Below are 22,499 nucleotides of genomic sequence, written 5' to 3' on the forward strand. Positions count from 1 at the left end.
TTGTCAGTCAACAAGCAACAGGTCACTCCCAGCCACCACTCTTTAGGAACAGGAGAAGCAACAGAGCTTGTGACCAGAGAGGGCAAACAGGAATGAGGGAGAATAGGGGAAGGAGCACACTGAATGTTGGAGGGTGTTAATAGGGGAGGAAACAAGACCAAGGGTCATGAAAGATGCACACTAGCAACATTTGAAGAAAGACATGGTGTAAAGGTTTCTATGCCAATGGTAGAAATATTTGAGCTATTTAAATTAAAGCTCTTTGTTACAAATGATAACATTGATATGGAAGGTATAACAGAAACCTAATGAGATGGCATCATTGGGATATGGTCATCCCTAAAAGTGAACTTTATAGAAAGAACAGGAGAGGATGCACTGGGGGAGGGGTTGCTCTCTCTCTGTTTCTCAACCTCAGCAACTTTAAGCTGTGTGAACTTCAACTCCCAGAATTCCCCATCAGCAATTCTGGGAGTTGAAGTCCACACAGCTTAAAGTTGCTGAGGTTGAGAAACACTGCTCTATATCAAAGAGGGTATAAAATCTAATGTACTCAAAAGCTTTGGCATATCCATATCTTTTCTAGAATTGCTATGCCACAAATGTATATTGGATATAAATATTTTATCACCCCCTTGGTTGAAATACAAAGAGTAATCTTGAGATGGTCCTTGGGGCTGGAGTATAGATGAAGAAAAATTGAGATCCTTAACAGCAGTCCATATGAATGTGAAACATTCATATAACATTTGATTTTACATGACAACATATCCCAAACTTACATGAAATAATCCAACCTCTGTGGAAATCATTAAAACTGCAGACTAGGAATGGGGAACTGAACAAGTTTCTGTTTTAACTGTAAAATGATTATAAATCCAATAGTGGGTAGAAAATGAGGTGGTCAAACCCATTGTCCTTATAGGCTCTGCCATGGTTGACAGCTTGATGGCTTCCTGTCTCCCAGTGCTCAGAGTCACGGGGTGACCGCTATCCTGTGGTCTCCTTGTGAGGAGCAGCTGTCCGGAGCATGAGTGGGCAATCTCTCCTCTCTTTTATCCAGAGGGGTTCCATTGTCCGTAGTTGCAGCTGGTCCATTGGTTGTCACTTGCATCATCATCTCTGCTCTTTCGGAGACATCTAGTTCACTATTTTCCTCATCTGGAGGTCGAGCAGACATTTTGCTTTCGATGTGTGACTTAACATTCTTGTAAATAACAAAACGAATGAAAATGTCATGGACATAATTATTGGCACCCTAACCTAATGTTTCTTAGCACACCCTTTTAATCAAGAACTTTCTGTACCTCTGAATAAGACTTCTACACTTCTCAACTGGCAATTTGTCCCACTCTTCTTGAGCAAACTGCTTCAGTTGTCTTGGGTTTGATGGGTTCCTTCTCCCAACTGTGAGTTTCAGCTCTTTCCATCAATGTGCTGTTGGATTCAGATCAGGACTCGTAGCAGCATGCAGTTTGTAGGTCGATTGGGCATCTGCCAGCACTTATTGAATTACCGGCCAGGAATCGCCCAGGTGCGCAGCCCAGTCGGAAGGGGAAGAAAGTGAAGTGGGTTGAGGCAGGTCAGAAATGGGGACGAAATCCTGGCCAAACACAGTACGGAAAGGGGTGTGTCCTGTGCTTTGATGTACTGCGTTGTTGTAAGCCACTTCGGCGAAAGGCAGGAGATCAACCCAATTGTCCTGCTGATAGTTTACAAAGGCTCTCAAATATTGTTCTAATGTGGCATTAAGAGCCTCCGTAGATCCGTCAGTCTCAGGATGCGACGCAGTGGACAGCGCCTGTTTGGTGCCCAGCAGTTTTAAAAATGCCTGCCAAAACTGCAAAGTAAATTGTGTCCTGCGGTCTGTGACCAAACGGGCGGGGCATCCGTGAATTCTGTACACGTGGACTAGGAAGAGGTGGGCTAGCTGCTGAGCCGATGGGATAGAGGCACATGGAATGAAATGGGCTTGTTTAGAAAAGTAGTCTTTCACAACCCAAATCACAGTCTTTCTCTGGCTTGGCGGCAAGTCGACAATAAAATCCATGGAGATTTCTTCCCAAGGATGAGAGGGGCTGGCCACCAGCTGCAGCAGCCCTTGCGGTTTACCCCCCTTCCGTTTTGACATGGCACAGACAGGACAAGAGGCAACATAACTTTTTACATCACACCTCAATGTGGGCCACCAAAATTGGTGCTGCACCAGGTGTAAGGTTTTTACAAAGCCAAAATGACCAGCCAGTTTGTCATCATGAGATCTGAGTAGGACCTCCTTTCGCAAACTGTCAGGGACATAGAGACGGTTTTGTTTCCATGCGAAGCCTCGGTCAAATGTAACATTGTCTCTATTCGCTTGCAACCAAGTGTCAGATTTCAGTTCAGAGAGAAACTGTTGTTGCAATTGGGAAGGAATTGAGAGCCTCCCCCCAGCTGGTGAAACTGAATCTGAGGGCGGCTGTGCATGAGTCTGGCTGCGAGTGACAGCCTGCATACCCAACTGCGGTTCAGTCCACAATGTACCCACCACGTCCGGCACCAAAGTCGAATCCTGGGGCAGGCAGGAAAGCGCATCAGCCAGGAAGTTCTTCTTACCCGGAATGAACTTCAACTTAAAATTAAAACAGCTGAAAAACTGAACCCACCGAATTTGTTTGGGGCTGAGCTTACGGGGCATGCTGAGCGCTTCTAAATTCTTATGGTCCGTCCAAACTTCAAAAGGACATTTGGCCCCCTCTAAAAGGTGGCGCCATGCCTCCAAAGCTGCTTTGACTGCAAAAGCCTCCTTTTCCCAGACATGCCATCGTCTTTCTGTCTCAGAAAATTTGTGGGAGAGATACGCACATGGTTTTAGGCAGCCAGCAGCATCTGCTTGCAACAAAAGCACTCCAATGGAGAAATCAGAGGCATCCACTTGAACCACAAACGGTTTAGTGGGATCAGGGTGTTGCAGGATAGGCTCAGCCGTGAACAGGCTTTTTAGCTTGTCGAAAGCCACCTGGCATTCAGGTGTCCACTTGAGCACCGCTCCCGGGTTCTTTACCTTGCGTGTGTCCCCCAGACCATTTGTGTGCAATAAGTCAGTGAGAGGCAATGCAATTTCTGTGAACCCCTGGATAAATTGCCGATAATAGTTGGAAAACCCAAGGAAACTTTGGAGCTGCCTGCGAGTACATGGGCGCTCCCACTCTAGAATGGCTTGGATCTTTGCAGGGTCCATTTCGATGCCCTTGTCAGAAATTCTGTACCCCAAATAATCAAGTTGAGTCTTATGAAATTCACATTTAGATAGTTTAGCATAAAGCTCAGCCTTCCTCAGTTTGCTGAGCACCTGTTTCACCAAACACTCATGTTCTTCCATCGTTTCAGTGTAAATTAAAACATCATCCAAATATACTAGAACCCCCTTGAACAAATGGTAATGTAGCACTTCATTGATCAGTTGCATAAATACTCCAGGTGCCCCCGCCAACTCAAATGGCAACACCTTGTACTGGAAAGAGCCCAAAGGACAATTGAAAGCAGTTTTCCATTCATCCCCCTCCCGTATACGGATACAGAAATACGCCTCCCTCAAGTCCAGTTTTGAAAAGATTTTCCCCTTGGCCAGATGTGCTAGCATGTCTTTTATTATTGGCAAAGGATATTTGTTTAATATCGAAACTGCATTTAATCCGCGGTAATCTGTACAGAGTCTCAATGTCCCATCCTTCCTTGCTTGGAATAAAACAGGTGCACCCACCGGGGAGTTAGCTGGTTCAATAAAACCCCTTGCCAAATTTTTATCCACAAACTCCCTCAGTGCTGCCAGTTCTTTTTGAGTCATGGCATAGATTTTGAGCTTGGGCATTTGGGCATTTGGGACCAACTCTATGGCACAGTCAGTTTTTCGATGCGGCAGGAGCTGGTCCACCTCCTTTTCGCCAAACACATCTGCAAAACCCTGGTATTGCTCCGGTAAGCCTTCTAGTGGGACGGCTGCAAAGTACGGAGTTGCGGCTGCCGCCCTCCCCACTGCAGCCTCTGAGGTGTCGTCTTCTTCAGGAGCTTGATAGAAACCATCCCCAAAAGTCAAAGTCCTGTGCACCCAGTTTATATAGGGATTTTGTTGGACCAACCAAGGGATCCCTAAAATGACCAAAGGGCCCCCCACTGGCGCTACTATGAAAGGCAGCCCTTCCCGGTGGCTACCCATTTGCAACGCCACCATACCCGTGGAATGGGTGACTGGCTTCCCCCCCCCACCGTAGTTCCGTCCAGCTGGGTAAAGATCATGGGCCGTTTAAGTAGAAATGTGGGTAGCTCCAAAGCGGCCACCACATCAGGGTGCATTAGGCAACGGGAACACCCTGAATCGATCAACACCCACACTTCCACCGTTTTTGTATGGGAGCCCAATTTCACCTTCACTGTCAGTGTGGGGAAGTTGCCACTCACCGAAATGTGATCGCGCCCCTCCTCTACCACCTGCCCAGTGGTGCCCTTTAAGGCAGGTGGCTGGCGTTTCCCGCCGGCTGGACCAGATCGGCCTCCCCATCATCTCCAAAGAAAGGGACGTCCTCTGTCTCATTCTCAGCCAGCACTGCCTTCATCTTCCTGGGCACGGAGGGGGATTTCCCTGACGACTTGATTGGGTGCTCCTCGATCTTTCTCTGCGGGCACGCCCTTCCTTCCCACATCGGAGGCATTGCCCTTTTGCAAAACGGCTCTCCTTCTCCTCCTGCCAGGCTGGGCGCCCCGCTCTGCCAGTGGTGCCCAGTGGCTTGGCCGTTCTCATCATAGCCATTTGCTTAGGACCCTTCCTGCTTTGTGCGAACTTGGCGTGGGCTTGCTCAACATTCCCCGCCAGTTGAATCCAGTCATATAGGGTAATCAGATCTGCTCTTCCCAACGCCCATCTCAGCAACTTGGGTCTCAGTCCATCTTTGAACATTTCTATTAAGGTCATTTGCGACCAATCGTCCACCTTTGCAGCTAAGGCTTGGAATTCTAGGGCGTAATTGGCCACGGACTTTGATCCTTGGATCAGTTCCCTCAGAGCCACCTTGGCTTTCTCTTTAGCTAACGGGTCAGCAAAATGCAACTTTAGTGCCCACAGGAAGTCTTCGAAATTCTCCAACTCCATGGCTTCCATCTCGGTTAATTGGACAAACCAATCAGCTGCCCTCCCTTTCAGTTTGGTGGCCACAGCGTTTATCTTAGCCCTTTCCGAAGGAAACAGCCTCCCAAACTCCTCCATATAGCTTTTAGCATTGGTCAGGAAGAATGACAGCTTCGTGGGATCCCCATCAAACTTGACAGTGAAATCCCTGTATCTTGCCCCCTGTGGGCTCCTCTTCCTCTCCTTCTGCCCAGCCCTTCTCCTGGACACCGGGGACCTTTCCTCTCGAGGGGGGGGGGAATTCAAAACCCTGACTTTGGGATTTCTCTTCCCATCCCTACTTCTTCCCCTTCCTCTGTCCTCCGAACGCCAAGGGGGCGATGGGGACGCATGCCGGGGGCTGCGTGGTGGTGATCCCCCCCGGTGCCTCCTCTGGTCCTTCTTCTTCATGCTCGGGGGGGGGGGAGAAATAGATGAGGACGACCATCTGTAGCGACGTTCCTTTCCTCCTCTGTCCTGGCCGCCCCACCCCAATGACATCTTCGCCATCATGTCTTCCAGGGACCGTATCCTGGCTTCCCACCCTTGTGATTTCTCAGGGGCCTCGGAGTCCTCCGACCCTTTCTTCTCAATCCTGACCACATTCGGGGACAGCGGATACCTTGGCTTTCCAGACGCCTGGGGTGTTCCTGGTAGGGTTCCCTGTTCCTCACCCCTTGTCACCCAATCGCCCGGCGATTCCTCTGCCTTCCTTACCACTTTGGATTTTACCGCTTTTCCTGTCGCTGGGCTGGAACCCGAGGTCTCCGACAGGTCCTCCAATTCCGGAGTGGGGGTCCTTTCCCTTCTCTTTCCCATGGAATCCAGTTCCCCCGCACTGAAATCTTCACTTTCCCCCGAGCAAGGAGTAGGTTCAGTCATCACTAACTTTATTTCCTCACAGATACTCTGGAAGGATGTTAGTGGTAAAAGTTTTAAGATTCTCAGCTTTATGTAATGATTGCCTATCCTGATATACTCAGACTCACAAGCAGATACTTAATGATATCTGATTTATTGGTAGAATAGTATGCAAATACAGAGAAAGCTGAGAATGACTAAAAGCACGCCAAATACAAACTAAAAACCCTCGGCTCCAAACGTAATCCCTCCCCTCGCCCGGCCATAGCAACCACCCCCCTCCCAGGTGCTGTTAACCGTGTTCCACACATCCTGGGAAAGCAACCTTGAACACATGAGATAACCCAAACACATTCCAACCCAGCAGCCAACAGATAACAACTCCCCGAAGAGGAATCCTCCCTCCCGAGATGAAACACGTATCAGGCAAATGATATGCGAAACGTTACGATGTACCAGGAACATTGGAACAGTGAACATGACAGGTGAGAAACAAAAAGTTGGACTGAGATGGGCCTTGGCGTAGCTGCTGCTATGTAAAAGTAGATGAGAAAATTAGTAGCTTTGAACTTGATAGGTGATGATAGTGCACACAAGTATTGTTCCTTATTTTTTCAGTTTTGCAACAGACCATGACGTTTGTTTGTTTGTTTGTTTGTTTGTTTAAAAGAAGTTTGGTAGCAACATTGAATACACTGTATTTCCATGATAGGAAGATAATTCCCCCCGCCCTGCCCCCCCCCCCCCCGCTGCCCCAATAATGATCCATGATGGGTGGGGAAGAAGCTTTTATTATCGGCTCTTGGAAAGGAGAAAATTATTGCAAACATCACTAAAAAGCTAGTCTGGATGCCTTTTGAAGATTGTCTGGGGCTTCTCTGTGATGCTTCCCTGTCTAAATTGAGCCCTGTAGGTAAAACATAAGCAAAGCTTCTCTTTCTTTGTTCCTTTCTTGCCGAGTTGCCTCCCCACTGAATTCTGTTCCCTCCCTTCTCATGCCTCCCATTCCCAGTACAGTATTTCTTCCCATCTCTATTTCGTCCTCCATCCCCACTCTGTATTTACTGTTTCTGCTGTAAGGAGGGGAGGGAATGGGTGTATGTATATTTGAGTGCATCAGAGTGGTTTATCTGTGTGAGAGAAAAGGCCTGATATGCAGATGTGGGGTCAGTTAATTATATAAATAAGACCCCTTATTTTATAAGCAATTGATTTTGCTTCTCAGACCTGTGCATTTTTTTAGTGTATGGCTTCTAGTATATAGATATGTACACAGACATGTACACAGACATACTCAAGTTGGTCACTAGCACGTATTTCATGTGGTGGTGGAGAATCTCAAAGATTGATTTTAACTGAAGTTGGCAACCCAAGCTGCGCAAAATTTTGTCTTTGTATATTTTTTCTGCTTGCTCTTTTTTGAATGCAGAAAGGCCATCTTATCTGGATAAATACAATAACAAAATACTGTAAATGCCAGATCTAAAATCCAGCAATGTCTACAAGTAACTGCACACCTTTCCATGGCTGTTGGCTCTTCATGCTGCATAACAAGCTAGCTTGAAAATATGCAGTATCAAAAGAGATTTTTTTGCAGAAAGAAAGCCCGTGTTCAAAGGAAAATGCCAGCTGCTTTCTAAGGCATGCCTAAAGATGATTGGAGTGTTACCCTATACTGAGTTTTTCAGATATTGAGCTTCAGTGTGCACAGAAGTTCTATTCCACAGGAACTTTTATGTGAGAAAAATTCAGTCATACTGTATATATGGAAAGACAATAAAAATAGTGGCTAAATATCTTCCAATAAGCTGTTTAGTACAGTATTATGTAAGTATGCATTACCGTGGTTGAGTAGACCAGCTCAAAAATATCATGAACTTATAGCGTTCTCCATAAAATATCTATGGTATCTAACAAGATGTTGAGTTCAGCTCTTAGCAAGGGTGAAGGTTTTGATCAGCACATACTCTAGCGTTGAATGGGTTGTGGGCAAAGGTGCCTTCTGATGTTACTTTGCCATAGTGGCCTTTTCTGGAAAGCTTAGTGCTGCTGGAGTCCTAGAAGTTGCCCCACCAGGCCAAGTGCTAGTGATAGGCCTGGTTTCCACTGTGAAGCAGTTGTACATTTTTCTGTAGAAAGGAGCACACTAGTTTTGCAGAATCACTCTCTCTAAGATCCTTTTGTACTTGTGCCATAACACAGACTAATGTGTCTAGATAACTGACAGAATCCACATCACTGTGCTTAGCACTCATGTGTATCAAGCAGCTTTTTTGAGTCCAAGGTCAAGTTGGAGTGCTCAATATTCAAAGGCAGAAGTAAGTACGCTTGTGATTCCTTCAGTATTCGTCTTCATTTATTTGCTTCCTCTGCAGGACAAAAGAACACTCCATAATAATCCAGAAACTGGCATTTTCCCTCCCTGTTTCCCCAATAGCAGCTAATGGAGTAATAACCTCTCTTTAATGCTGGCTGGGGAATTCTGGGAGTTGAAGTCCATACATCTTAAAATGGCCAAGTTTGAAAAACACTGGTCTAAACAGAAGCTGTGATGTCACATGCTACACATAGGATGGAATTTGCCATTAATGCTGGAAGAAGAGTTTTGAATTTGTTGACCATCCTTGACTATGGTTATAAACCCAAGGAAGAGAATGGCTCTGCTCTGGAGTATCTTGCTTCAATTCTATTAGCATGGCAATGGCAATTAGTGATAACCACGTCAAGTTAATATTTAAATGTGTCAATAAAGGAAGGGTGAGTAACATCTGTCACCCTGAGGACTCTATCAAGCTTTTCACAGTATTCCGAAGGCCATTCTCTGAACGTTGTGGAGCCTTTTAAAAAAAAATTATTTTGTTTGTTATTTTGTATTGTTTGGGTAGTTTTGGTAGTAACATCCCCAACAACCTTTCTCTTCCTCAACAGAGGGCGCTATGAGACCCTTTTTTCCTGTGTTTCCTGATTCTGAGAGAGGAAAAAACACTGCCACTTTTTTTTTCTTTAACGAGCGGCATTGGTTGAGTAAACAGGTTGAATGCATATTTTGAGAGTGGGTGAAAGGGCAGAAGTTCAAGTCACCATTTTGCTGCTTGAAAGTTCCCCAAATGGGAAAGATTGGCCTGACATTTGGGAAAAACTAGATGCTGTTAACCCTCTATATAAAATGCAGAAATAATGTGCAAATTGTAGCCCTTTTCATTCTAGGGTCCCAAGCCCCCTGAGCTTCACTAAAGGCTAGGGGGATAATTTCGTTTTTATCAAAACTGAGTGGATTTTGCATTTTGCAGATGTCTAAAACTTAAAGCAGTGATAGGACGCAAAGTAGTCTCATGTGTATGATGTTATTTTATTTTATTTTATTTTTTATTTTTATTATTTTTAGCAGCTAGCAAAACTGAATTATTTAGAGGAAAGCTTATAGCTACAACTGCCAGAAGCATGCTTGGGGTTTTTCTTTAAAACTTTGTTTGGAACCCTAACAGTTTGCAGAAGCTTTTGCCTTGCATGCTTTTTTCTCCAATGATTTATAATTCATTCATGGCTCTACAGTGTTCTTCACCTGCCCAAACCCCCACTTGTAGTGAATTAAAATATTCTATTAAATATTTTATTTCTCCCTGTACCAGCAGAGTCAATTGTACAATCACTGAACTCAGCCAACTCCAGGGAGCTGTCTAGGAATGCATTATGGAATTTTGCAGGAATAAAACTGCCTATAGTCAGGATTTTTTTTGACAGAAGACCACCTCATAACTTGTATACACTGCGCTGAGTTGAAGCATGGAAGAAAAATAGGATACCAAGAGAACAATTGGAAGTAACTAAAAATAAAAGCTTCTGATAATTCCAATGTTGCATGAGTGCTAATATTAATGATTTGTTCATGCAACACAAGCTTTTACACTTTTTGTCCTTATTCTTTGTTTGTTTGTTTATTAATTTATTTTCTATCCCTTTATTGTTTTTATAAACAAATCAAGGTGGCGAACATACCTAATACTCCTTCCTCCTCCTATTTTCCCCACAACAACCACCCTGTGAGGTGTGTTGGGCTGAGAGAGAGTGACTGGCCCAAGGTCACCCAGCCAGCTTTCATGCCTAAGGCGGGACTAGAACTCTCATGCCACGCCTGATTGGCTCTTGGGCTGAGAGAGAGTGACTGGCCCAAGGTCACCCAGCCGGCTTTCATGCCTAAGGTGGGACTAGAACTCACAGCCTTCTTTATAGTTCCACTGTCCTTGCTATTTTATCTACAGCAGGTGTAGGTTCCTCTAAGAAAAAATAGCTTACCTTTGTTTTCCACTTGGAAGTCAGAGGGTAGAAGGTTGTCTTGCCGGTTGCCAAGCACAAATGCTAGGAAAGAAAGGATGAGGGCATCAAGAATGCCAATGATGCAGAGGATGTATGCCCAGCGCACAGTGCAGACTCCCAGGGTGTATTTGTCAGTCTTCTCTCCACACATGCGTTTCACTTCAGGGGAGTCCCAGCCATCGGGGTAGAGCAGGCAGCCAATGGACAAGCCTGCACCTGGAATGGAAGGCATTCAGTGATGATGTTGAAAGACATGCTTGCACCCTCAGGGTGGCATCTCCTCTTTTGGGTTTTTCATATGATGTTTGCTGCTCAGGCTCCTGCTTATGCAAGTTGGGCAACCTATGTAAATCTTCTAAATAAATCTTGATAAATAAATAAATATTTATGGTTTATATTTACATTGATACAGTATGCAATATATCTGGTTTTTATTGTATTTTAATCTTTTTAGCTTTATTGTAAACTGCCCAGAGTCCCTCTTTTGGGAGAGATGGGTGGTGGCGAAATTTGATAAATAAATAAATAAATAGGCAGAAATATTGGGACAAAGGCAAAGGGAGGCTCATGGGCAAATGATGGAGTGGCAGAACAGTCTAAAGTACTTTCACCATCTTGCACCATCTTTGACAAATGGAAGTGGCCCCTATTTCTATTCTCTCTTGTTCAAAACTGTCCTGAAAGCATGATATTATCACTCACCTTTCTGTCCCTGACAAAGCCATGGTTTTAGGCAAGCTTAGTGAAGGCTTGAATTAGTGCAATCTCAGGCTTAATTTGAGAACTAAGGAAAGGTTGTAGTCCTGGAAACTATTGTTAGTGTCAGACCTTTTCTTCTCTGACTGAATAACCACAACTCAGCTCTGTATCTGGGGCATAGAAGATCACAATATACACCTACTTTTTGGAAATATAATGTCTATGGTTAATGCTTTATATGACTAGATCAATGTTTCTTGACATTGGCAACTTGAAGATGTGTAGACTTCAACTCCCAGAATCCCCCAGCCTGCCATGCTGGCCAGGGAATTCTGGGAGTTGAAGTCCACACATCTTAAAGTTGCTTAGGTTGAGAAACACTGCTTTGTATCAAAGAGCATAGCCCAGAGGAATATTTTGCCCAGCGGAATATTAGATAACTCTTTCCCTTACTAAAAGGCCAATTATTTGCTATGGCATTGAAAAGAATGTTTGCCCTACATTTAAGAAGAAAAGATGTTAAAATATCTAATCATTCCCTTTCTGCCTCCCAAGCTTTCATCTGTGGCTGTCCACATACAGGCGGTCCTCACTTAACAACTGACCTTTTTAGCAACCATTTGAAGTCACAACAGCATAGAGAAAGTAACTTTATGACCAGTCCTCACACTTACGACTGTTGCCGCATCCTACGGTCACATGATTACCATTTGCGCCCTTCACAGCCAACATCCGACAAGCAGATTTAATGCAGAAGCTGGCAGTAAAATTGTAAGTTGCAGTCACATGATGTCTTGCTTAACAACTGCATCATTTAGTGGCAGAGTTGCTGGTCCCAATTGTGGTCATTAAGTGAGGACTACCTGTATTTTAAAATGTAAATTTAAACAGCCAGGGATTTATTTGGAAGTACATTGAGGTTTCCAAGGTGCTGGATGCTGTGGTCAGTATAACACATTATTATTATTATTATTATTATTATTATTATTATTATTAAAAGCTTTTATATCTGTGTACTCCCCTGTCACTTAGAATCTTTACAGTCCTCCAGCATTTGTGTTCTTCAGCCTATGTGGGTTAACCAGAAGCCTTTTCAAGCCTCTTAAGTTATTTATGTTTGAGGCCAGCAGGAATTACAGCTTTCTCTAATGCCATGTCTGTTCTTATGGTTCATTCAAAATGCTACCATTAAACCTGTTGCCATGCTGCTGGACTTACTTTAACCTCTCTTTCACTCAACGCATTTCTGTCTGCTGAAGAAGCCTCTGCAGATAATGTAACAAGGCTTTATCCACCAGCATGAATATTTGAAAAAGGTTTCAAGTATCATTACTGGCTTTCAGCATCTTCTTCCCTTAAGATCTCATAGCCTTCCACAGGACCATCTCACTATAGAAAAACTGCAGAAAATTTTTCTCATCTCAGGCATTCCCATCACAGGCAGGGCTTAATCAGCTCACACATATTAAGCAGGATATTCTAAGCAGAACGGAAAGTCATTCCCTAGTCCATGCCCTAATTTGAATGTAATTTTTAGAAGATGGAAAGCCAAAGTGTATTTCATCAAACAAAAGATGTTCTTGCTTTTTTTTTAGCCATTCAATCATGTCCAGTTCTCGGAGACTGCCTGGACAAGTCCCTGCAGTTTTCTTGGCAGGTTTTTCATGGTTTGCCATTGCCTCCTTCCTAGGGCTGAGAGAGAATGACTGGCCCAGGGTCACCTAGCTGGCTTTGTGCCTAAGGCAGGACTAGAACTCACAGCCTCCTGGGTTCTAGCCTGGTGCGTTAACCCAGTGTTTCTCAACCTTGGCAATGTTAAGATGTGTGGACTTCCACTCCCAGAATTCCCCAGCCAGCCATGTGGCTCATTTATTTCTCTCTGGGAATGGGGAAGAGGAGGCAATGATGGTTTAAAAAAACCTTTGCCACTAATAATGAAAACTTAGAAATCAATGGATAGAATGTAGAATTTAGTTCATTGTGAGTTTCTGTCTATATACGTTCCCCCCGCTCCCCAAATTGCATTATTTAATTTTGGCTTTATAATCTTGTATGTATCCTATGTGTTCTGCTTTGCAATGCTTGCTAGCCTCAGCTATCCTTTAATACTATTTTTTTGTATAATACTGTTAACAAATATAGGAATACTATATATAGTTTTATATGTAAAGCATCCCCATTAAAACTGATGGGCTCTTAAGTCCCAATATTTTTGGTGAATCTATTCTAATTATGGCTATATTTGAATCCAACCCACTCTTTATTTGAATTACTAAAACCTAACTCCTATATCCTTTTGCTATTAAAAATGCAGTAGTGTACCTTACTTTTGTCACAGCCTTCCCATGGCCACACTAGCAGGGAATGATAAGAAGTGTAGTTTAACATATCTGAAAAGCATCAACTGGTGGGTGGCTATTGTATTGTCGGTTTTGCTATCATGAAGCTCAATTTTACCCTGTTTTTTTTTCTTCTTAGGCAGCAGCTATCTTGATGAACTTCTGGCTTCTCTCATTTAAAAAAGGAAATACAAACAAAAGCTCAATTTTGCTGTGGCCTCTGAATTTGCTAGCTGCTAATATCCTGTATAAAGCCTCATCTTTTTTCATCAAAAAGAAGCAACTTCCTTAAACACATGTCTCCTCACTAGGCATCCCTCAACTGTATACCTAGCTGTCCAAAAGCATTGAAAATGGAGTGCTGGTCATATCCAGCAAGGCTCCTCTTACGTTCTCCTTGCCTGTACTCGTTTCTTACTGATGTTTTAAAATAATATTGCCTTGTCTGTAGTCATTTAATTATTACATCCTACTGTTTCTCTAAAGAGAGTGCTTGTGGCAACCACACACACAAAAGCAGATTAAGAAAACATTAAAACATAACTTCATATTTTTTAAAAAGTCAAATGCACTTCTTGTCTTGATTGTACTTAACAGAGTACAACCTGCTTCAAAAACAAGTCATCTTAAATGAATTAAACTCACTGATATAAACGCATTGCCTGCTGGCAAGAGAACTAAACAAATGGAGCCCTTTGGCTACCACGACAGAGAGCTCTAAACCCTGGGCACATTCAAGAAGAAGCATCTTTCTCCTTGTATTCCTCCATGCACATTCTCTTTTTGAATTGTTGTGATCTGCATTGTGGACTTGAGGCCAAAAGAAAGGGCAGATATTCATACAGTATCTTCTGCACTTTTCTTAAAATAGATTATGGTGATTTGTTTTTGGCAATCAAATCATTTTGTTTCTTATTCTCATGCCTTCTGGTATTCCTTATCTGTTTAGTTGTGAACTGTTTGAGCATGGGTCTATTTTTTTAATTTTTCTGGATTTTGCTTTAAAACAGAAGCAGATATGTTCTATACAATCCCTCAAACATCTTATAACTAATATCATGCTGTTAAAGTTTCTTAGTACAAAAAGTTACTCAAGGCAATTAACTTAGTAAGATTTAATATTAGACTGGCTTAAGATTTGAAAATGTAATATTTTTAAAATTAGGAAATTGGCATACTCTATAGCTCTTTGTCTTGACTACTTGGTGAACTTAATCTAGAATTTAACTTAATCACTACCCTATAATTGCTCATCTTTGTATCAATCAGTTCATCCTGATTGTATGAAGTGATTTTTAAGACACATGTTGCTGCTGATTTTTTAGGCATAATGCCAGCCTGAGCTAATGCCTACTCCAAGATATGTAACTGATGACAAAAATGTGCTAATTGAATACATCACGCATTATATATTTTACACCTGTAAAAATATTAACTATGAATAGTGCAAAGAAATGCAAAATTGCAGACACAGAATCATATGACTATGTAAATAACTAAGACTATCTGTGGTCCTCTTTGGGTGTATACCCTGTAACAAACTTGACTTTACCTTCATAATACACGCGCGTGCACACACACACACTGGAAAGGACTGCATCAACAAGAAACTAATATTTACTTTGCAGTACCAATAATCCACTTTGCTTTAACATTATTAGGAGTGATGCCAATGGAATTTCAATCCAAATGGCAGGTTTATATTCACTTTAAATAGGTGCCTCTTCCACTGCACATTTGGGAGATTAAGCAAAGAGATTATGGAGTTCCCAAGCGTAATATACTTGAGCACGAAACTCTTAGCATACTGAAGCCATGTATAGTGGAGTGTCTTAATCTATCTCTTGGGTTCCCTAAGTCCAACTCACATGCTGCCAGTTGCATCCAAGCACACACTTTGTAGACAGTGGCTGCATTGCAGAAGAAGAAGAGGCTGAAGCAGAGGATGCAGCCAATTATAAGAAATGTAGAAATGCCCACAAAAAACATGGCTGTTTTGAAAGCACTTGAAGGGATGGTGCCAAAGTCCAGCGGGCTGCCCTTGCAGATGAGTTCACCCGTAAGGGCATTTCCAATGCAATAGGAGTAGAGGCCAAAATAACCAGCTTGTGGAGTGTCAATGCTGTCCCCAATCCAATAGGGCTGGATGAAAGTTACCACCATGATCACAGCAAAACAGAGGGTGAACAGTGCCCAAAGGACTCCCATGGCTCGAGCATTCCTCACATAGTTGGTATGGTAGATCTTTGCTGCTTCCTGTGCTGGCAGCATCTTTGCCATGGCTTCACAGAGGGATGGTTATGTCTTGTAAGACATGATGTGAAGTTCAGGGTCAAACAGAAAACGGATGTCTTCTTACTCCAGGAACTCTAATGAGGAGCAGCATGTGGGGAAGCTGAATCCAAGGAAGAGGGGCTGCAAGCTTGGCTTCCCATTTCACTGATAGGTCAGAGTTCTCTGAAGCAGCTCTTGCCTTTTCTGTGACTCTTTGCCCCGGGCTCAGATGCTCAAACGACCATTTGCCAGAAGGGCTATTTGTTTCCATACTGAACAGCTCAGTGGGAGGTGCTGGAGCCTGAAGGGTGCTTAGCCTTAGCTGCAGCTGCTCCTCCTCCTCTCCCAGCACTCTACGTATCTGGTGCTTTCTAAGTAGCTGGTATTCCCTCCCTTTCAAGGGAATGTCCCGCCTGCTTCCACCAGCCGTGGAGAAGAGGAATTTCTGCGGCTTCTTCTACGGTCTTATTTCTGAGCTTTATTTCAGCACCACAGACAGCGATTGGCAAAGAGATCCAGGAAGCGCAACCAGAATTGTGAACGGAACGGGAGACAGTGTTTCCTATTAATTGGGGGGACACATTAGAGGGCAGGCAAGGACTGCCTTGACCAGGATAGATGTGGATTAATCAACCAATTAAGTATTAACAGCCGTAGCTTGGAAAATAGTATGTTCCTGGACAAGACTTATAAACCTTGTGGACTGTAGAGTTAACATAAAGGCACATTGTGTTCATCCTACAAAAAAGAGCAAGATGGCAATTTGTGCATCATCAAGGATGAGCTGGGTGTTCCAGGTATTGACCTGAAGACTGGATTCACAAATCACACTAAGCCATGATGTGGTTTCTGTAGTTTCAACTATAAAAGTTTCTAAACTGCATAGTTAATCCACTATATTTTATGACAACATATTGCGCAATCCTGCTAATAATGGCTTATTCAACAAACCATAGGCAAGTAAATCATGGTTTAGTGTGATGTGTGAACAATCACAGAGTTAGCATTTCTATAGTATATTAGCTCTGGGTTATCCTTTCCTAGTCAGATCCCCTGCAGATGTGATGAGTTACACTCCCAAAATGTTATGAAGCAGATAAAGGCTACAGTAAACTATCTGGTTCCAGTAAGTACTATATGGTGATTGCAGGATGCCAAACTCACAGAACAACCAAAACTTACCATATCAAGATTAAAAATGCTTTCAGAATTTTTGCAACTGCACATAAAGTATGGATATATATTGAAATATTAACACAACCCATTCACCACAGAGACCTATTCAGCCTGCATTTACCACTATGCCTGCTTTTTTATGGAGCAAAAGAAGCTCTTCAAAGCAAGATACCTATTCTTCCATCCAAAGTAATGAAAACCACCCTTGAAGTTCATCTTTCCTGGACAAGACCTTATTATATATGCATGCAAGTTCACATATATATTGATTTATGTTCACACTAGCTATAGCTCAATTATATTGCAAATGCTTTATAGGTAGATTTGCATTATGACTGAGCTTAAAAAATCCTGCTTCAAAAAGCATTTCAATTATGCTTTCAGAGCTTGGAGAAGTTCTTGCCAGAGCTTGGAGACCTTGGAGAGTTTCTTGCATGAGATCTTGCCTGAAATATGTTTTTTTTAAAAATTACAAGAAACAGGGTCTTCCAGATCTATTCTATGTGGCAGGTAAGAGTAGATGGTCCTTAGGCAAAAAGAAATATTCCAATGAGCATCAGAGTTAGTGTCATTCTTGTCTGCCTTTTTCCCACATGGTAAATAGCCTACAGGATTGGAAAAAAATCACAATTGGAGCAGGCCTTGATGCCACCTTTCCTATTTCTACATTTGCTTCAAAAACAATAGTACAGCTTCTCTTTATTTCTACTTTCATATAGTGTCAACATTTAGAACCTGAATATGTCTACATATAAGGAGTACTTACCCATGGAGGAGACAGGACAGCAGGGAGACACACATAGGAACAGTTGACATGACTGGAACATGAACCTGCTACTTGGAACTCCCCAAGTATATTTTTGATGTTCATTCTTGTATGCCCAGCAATCCCTTTTAGTTGGAAGAGAATGAGGGGGTCAGTTTCTTCTCTATCACATTTGTACAAATCTGATTGGTATTTTCTAAGATGGTGTCTTGTTGCTGGAGGACCTTTGGCATTTAAGCTTCTTTGCAGTGAATTTCTGAGAAGTCAGCCGGTTCCAGTCCGTCTGAAAAGCATTGCTGGAAGCCCACTGAAAGGGACTGTACACAACCTCATGAGCTGGCTGAAGATGTAAAAAGACAGCCCCCTCAACCTGATACTTATCAAATGTATTGGGACAGGAATGGAGGCAGGCTGGCTAAAAAATGGGAAATGTGAAACAAGCAGAATGTGTAGATAATAGCATGAGGAGTATTCAGACAGTCTTGCAAAAACCTTCTGCCATACATTCTGGCTAAGCTGATGAGTTAGCCTGACTCCTTCATGGTCTCAAGTGGGTGAAAAACAGTTCTTATCTGCTCTCAATGGAAATACATTTAGGCCACTGCAGGTGCAAGGAATCTTCTTGAAGAACAAATGCTTATGATATCACCTGGCTTAGATATTCATTATTCTTAATTAATTCCATGAAAATCATTCAAATGAATATGCATAAGGGGATTATATATATTCTGTCCATATTTTCTCTTAAGTCCCATTTCCCTTTGGAGAAATGCCCAGCTTAACCCTTGCCAGAGTGTTTGGTTTTTCCCTGGAAAGACTACTTATTTCCTGACATAGCTCCCATGGCTCCCCATCAGGATCAGGTTAGGATTGGTAGTATTACATGTTTAAATTGAGAATGGTAAGTCTGGAATCTCACCGGCTGATAAGGTCCAGCATTGCATATCACACATTTGAGTCCTGAGAAAGGTCCACTAGACCACATCTGTTGTTGGTTCAAGGTAGTTTCAGGCAAACTGGCATACAATTCTGAGAAAGAACTTGTCTTTCACACGTTTTTACAGCAGGCTTTTTTCCCACTAAACTCTGATGAACTTTCTGTACCAGCTTTCCCTCATGCAGTCCCTAAAAATAGACTGGAAACAATTCTTATCTCTCTCAGCCAGCATGGCTATGCTGCCGACCTACAGTGGTCTTCAATCTATCCAGAAGGCTCCAGACTGGGGAAAGTTACGCTATATGAAAGTATTCTAAATGAATGATGAGAAAAAAAATTCTAGGCTTCTCTGTTCCTTTTTAAATAAGTCCACTAGGAAGCTAAGGAAAGAGGTTCGTCTTTGCTATAATTATTTTTGCTTTGTCAGAATAGCTATAAGACTTTATCAGTTCATCAAAGCTATTGATGAAAGGATCAGAAAACTACCAATGAACTGACCTAGACCATACATCATACTAAACCAACAGGGAAGAAGCTTCAACATTACACTAAGCCATAAACCATGATTTTCCACTCCAGTGCCTGGGTTCGCAAACACATTAAGCCAAACTCTAACAAACAGTGTTACAGTTAACTGCAATGTCTAAGCCCCGTCAGAACTGTTCACATACAGAGAATAAGAGAGAAATAATGGACTTAAATGGAACTTGATATTTCCTATGCTTGAGCAAAGTTTTTCTGAGTTGCACAGAAGACTGACCTGCTGGGCAGAGATGGGAAAATGCAAGAAAGACAGGAATTACATATCACACATCATGGTTTGTTGATTATATCACAGTTGTTAGATTAACATATAAGCGTTGAATTCTGTTTTCCACAAATCAGGCTACCAGAGTGTGTGAACCTATCAGCGTGATGACTGCTGTGCTCATGTTGATGGCCCTGAAACTCTGATCTCTGCAGGTGACAAAAAATAAACCCCACTGAGCCAAAAAGGACTTCTACTAAACTTAGTATACCAAGGTTTGTAGACTACAGCTCTTCAATATTTTGCCCTATTTTTTGTTTGTTTAGTCTCACATTTCTTTCCAAATCAAGTTTTGCGATCACCATGACATGTATTCATATGGGATGTATTCCTTGGAACGAATAATTCACGTGACTCTGACTAGGTGCCTTATAAACGACAACTTCCAGATAGGTCTGGACTCTCATCCTAAGAGCCTCAGATAAATTCATTGGCTGCCCAGAATCAATGGACAGAGTTTGGATTTTGTTGCTGTTGACATTCACCTTGGTAGAGTCATCTATTAATTCAAGAGGACTGTTTTTCAACTTAGTAAGTGAATATGGGATAACTTTGTTTTAATCCTTCCAGAATTGTCTTCTTTTGTGTTTAGAGATGTATAGGACTGGGGATAATTTGCTCTTGTCCCATTCTTTTATTTAAAAAAGTATTTTAAAGCATATTATTCAACTGATCATTTATATCAGAGAGGCAGTCAATCTAGGCGACTATGTAGATCAAAACATAGTCATAGATCTATGGAATTTAATGGGTATCAAAGTAACTGTGGAGTGATTATACAGTTGGTGTCAGCCAACAGAGCCTGGTTATTACTGAATGCACTAACATTTGTTTTATGAAAAATGTAGTGATGAATCTAAAGAGACATGATGTCTGGTCTTTCATGAAAGAGTAAACATGGAAAGATAAAAAGAATGGCCAAATTGCTGAATTAACCATCTTGCTTCATGCATCTGATCTTTGTTTTCCCTCTAGGACAATGGGGAGCTGTGCTTAGTGAGCCTACAGTGCAAAAGCCGCTGTTGCCACCAAAGCAGTGCATCAAGTTTTCCTCGCTGTGCAAACAAAGCAGCTGAAAACCAAGAATGTTCCCCACTGGTGAATGTCATTTCTTTTCATTTTAGATACCAGTCATGAGAGGATCAGAGAGACATAGTCTGTTCGGCATGATGGCAATTAAGTGTTCAACTAGCAGCACAGAAAATGACTTTAAAGTTACAGTGATATGCCATCCTTGCATGAAATAAGCCCTATGAAATAAAATAATGCATTAAGCCATTGACATGATTGTTAGGAAAATGAATTATCTTAAAAGTGAGAAACATTTGTATGGAGAAAGATATGTAAGGAGATTCATAGCTTAATGTTAGTCTATGTCCCACAGTAACATCTTCATTTACTGGACCTTGGGAAAAGTGCACAATGTTAGGGAGAGGCTGCTATAAGTTATGGAAAAACTATATTCACTGTCTGAATGGATCCTGTAAGCCTGGGGATAATGATTGGTATCTTTCTATTTCTTGCAGAATCTACAAAGTGTTTACTACAAGTGTCCTTGTGAGAAAGGCTTAATCTGTGTTGACCGGACCATTGTGGGAAGTATTGTCAACTCTGACTTCGGCATTTGCCAGGATTCATCAAATACAATCAACGGTGAATAAGAAAAAAGTAAAAAAATATGGTTGATAGATTTACCCCTGATTCTTTAAATAGCCATTACTTTCCTGGCAAAACAAATTCCTGTGCTTTTACTTACTGTGCCAAAAGAGTTTGTACTTTGTTTATTTAAAATTCAGTTAGGTTCAAACATTTTTCTCATCCCCTCTACTCAAAATAAGACCTTGCCATAGATTTTTTGTCTATTTGGTATTGTATCAGCAAGTGATAATATCTGGCTTAGGCTTGGAACCAAACCCAGGATGTGGCTGCTATGAGGCTCCTAGTGCTTGGAGAGGAGGCCGCTAGGTAATAATGCCATGGCTGTAAGTTAGACTGGGAAGTCAAAGCAATATCCTGACGCAGTACATGCACAAACAGGTGTGAAGATACAGCTTCAAAATGAATGTAGAAACTTGTTATTGCTAAGCTTCTTGCTACATAGACAGAAGCAATACACCGAATAGTAAATAGTTGGGGGTCACTGAGGAAAGAAGATGGTTTCATTTTGCTAGATTAATAAGTGTGTTCAGGAGCTGGGAGCCAACTTTCAAGCTATGTGTTCGTCCAAGGGTTTGGAATTTTGAGTAGGGAGAAAAGCTAAGCACAATTATATTTTGACAAAACATTAATATATCAAACTGCCTTCTGCTAAGCCAGATCATTGGCCTATCCCAGTGTCTCTCAGGCTCAGCAACTTTAAGAGGTGTGGGCTTCAACCCTCAGAATTCCCCAGCCAGCATAAGTTGCTGAGCCTGAGAAACACTGTCCTATCCAATGATCCAATTCAAGAGCAGAACAACAATTCTAAAAATTCTTCCATTTATTTCCAATGTTCAGAGGGTGAATGCCATATTAAGTAGCCCAAAGGGTATCCCTTACACAGAAGGAGGAAGTATTAGCAGAATAGAAAACCCTATTTCAATACTGCTTCATGCTGAGAGTACTGTTCTTTTTACTGCAATTCATTCTCTTTTAACAATGAATATCTTGCCCTTCGGAGTACATCTTTAGAATGACTAGGACTAAGATGGGAATTCATCTTTCACAGAACAGGCGTGCGGGAGGTGGAGGTGGTTTTCTGACTCATCTGAAACCACAAATCAGGGGCTGAGCAGAAGATAGTTCTGAATCTACAAGGGCTCTTTGGGCTATTTATTTATTTAGAATTTTTGTAGCCCCTTTGCCCTTTAATCACAAAAAATACTCCCAAAGCAGTGTAACAGTATTGAAAAGCAGGTCATTCACTGATTCTCATTTTATCTTAAAATCAACATATTACAAGGTTAAAAGACCATTCCAAAATTGTACTAGATATTTAGAGACTTTTGTTGACTGACAACAGCAACCAATGACTGCCCACCTTTCTCTAAGGAAGAAAACTTATGATAATCAGGAAAGGATGTTTTCTTTGGAGTAAGACAGTGGTTCCCACTCCATTTGGGTGGTCTAGCAACGTAATGGGTTCTAATACCTTATCTTCTTTCTAAGGAGCTTCCCAATTTTATTTTCACAACAGCAATGAGAGG

The 22,499-nt window shown here is 42.1% G+C and overlaps 2 protein-coding genes across 2 annotated transcripts; one reads left to right on the plus strand and one right to left on the minus strand.

The window, feature by feature from the left end:
* Positions 1–976: 976 nt before the first annotated feature.
* LHFPL5 (LHFPL tetraspan subfamily member 5) lies at positions 977–15,633 on the minus strand. The gene is made up of 5 exons (XM_063299833.1): positions 15,222–15,633; positions 10,295–10,531; positions 3,870–4,047; positions 2,497–2,551; positions 977–1,207 (listed from the first exon to the last, which is right to left on the minus strand). The coding sequence occupies exons 1-5, from the start codon at positions 15,631–15,633 to the stop codon at positions 977–979; spliced, it is 1,113 nt and encodes a 370-aa protein (XP_063155903.1).
* A 4,128-nt stretch (positions 15,634–19,761) lies between these two features.
* On the plus strand, positions 19,762–20,975 carry CLPS (colipase). The gene is made up of 3 exons (XM_063299834.1): positions 19,762–19,845; positions 20,290–20,412; positions 20,841–20,975. Exons 1-3 carry the CDS (start codon positions 19,762–19,764, stop codon positions 20,973–20,975), a joined length of 342 nt encoding a protein of 113 aa, XP_063155904.1.
* Positions 20,976–22,499: the final 1,524 nt, after the last annotated feature.

The sequence above is a fragment of the Candoia aspera genome, chromosome 3 (genome assembly GCF_035149785.1).
Source record: "Candoia aspera isolate rCanAsp1 chromosome 3, rCanAsp1.hap2, whole genome shotgun sequence".
Lineage (NCBI taxonomy): Eukaryota > Metazoa > Chordata > Lepidosauria > Squamata > Boidae > Candoia > Candoia aspera.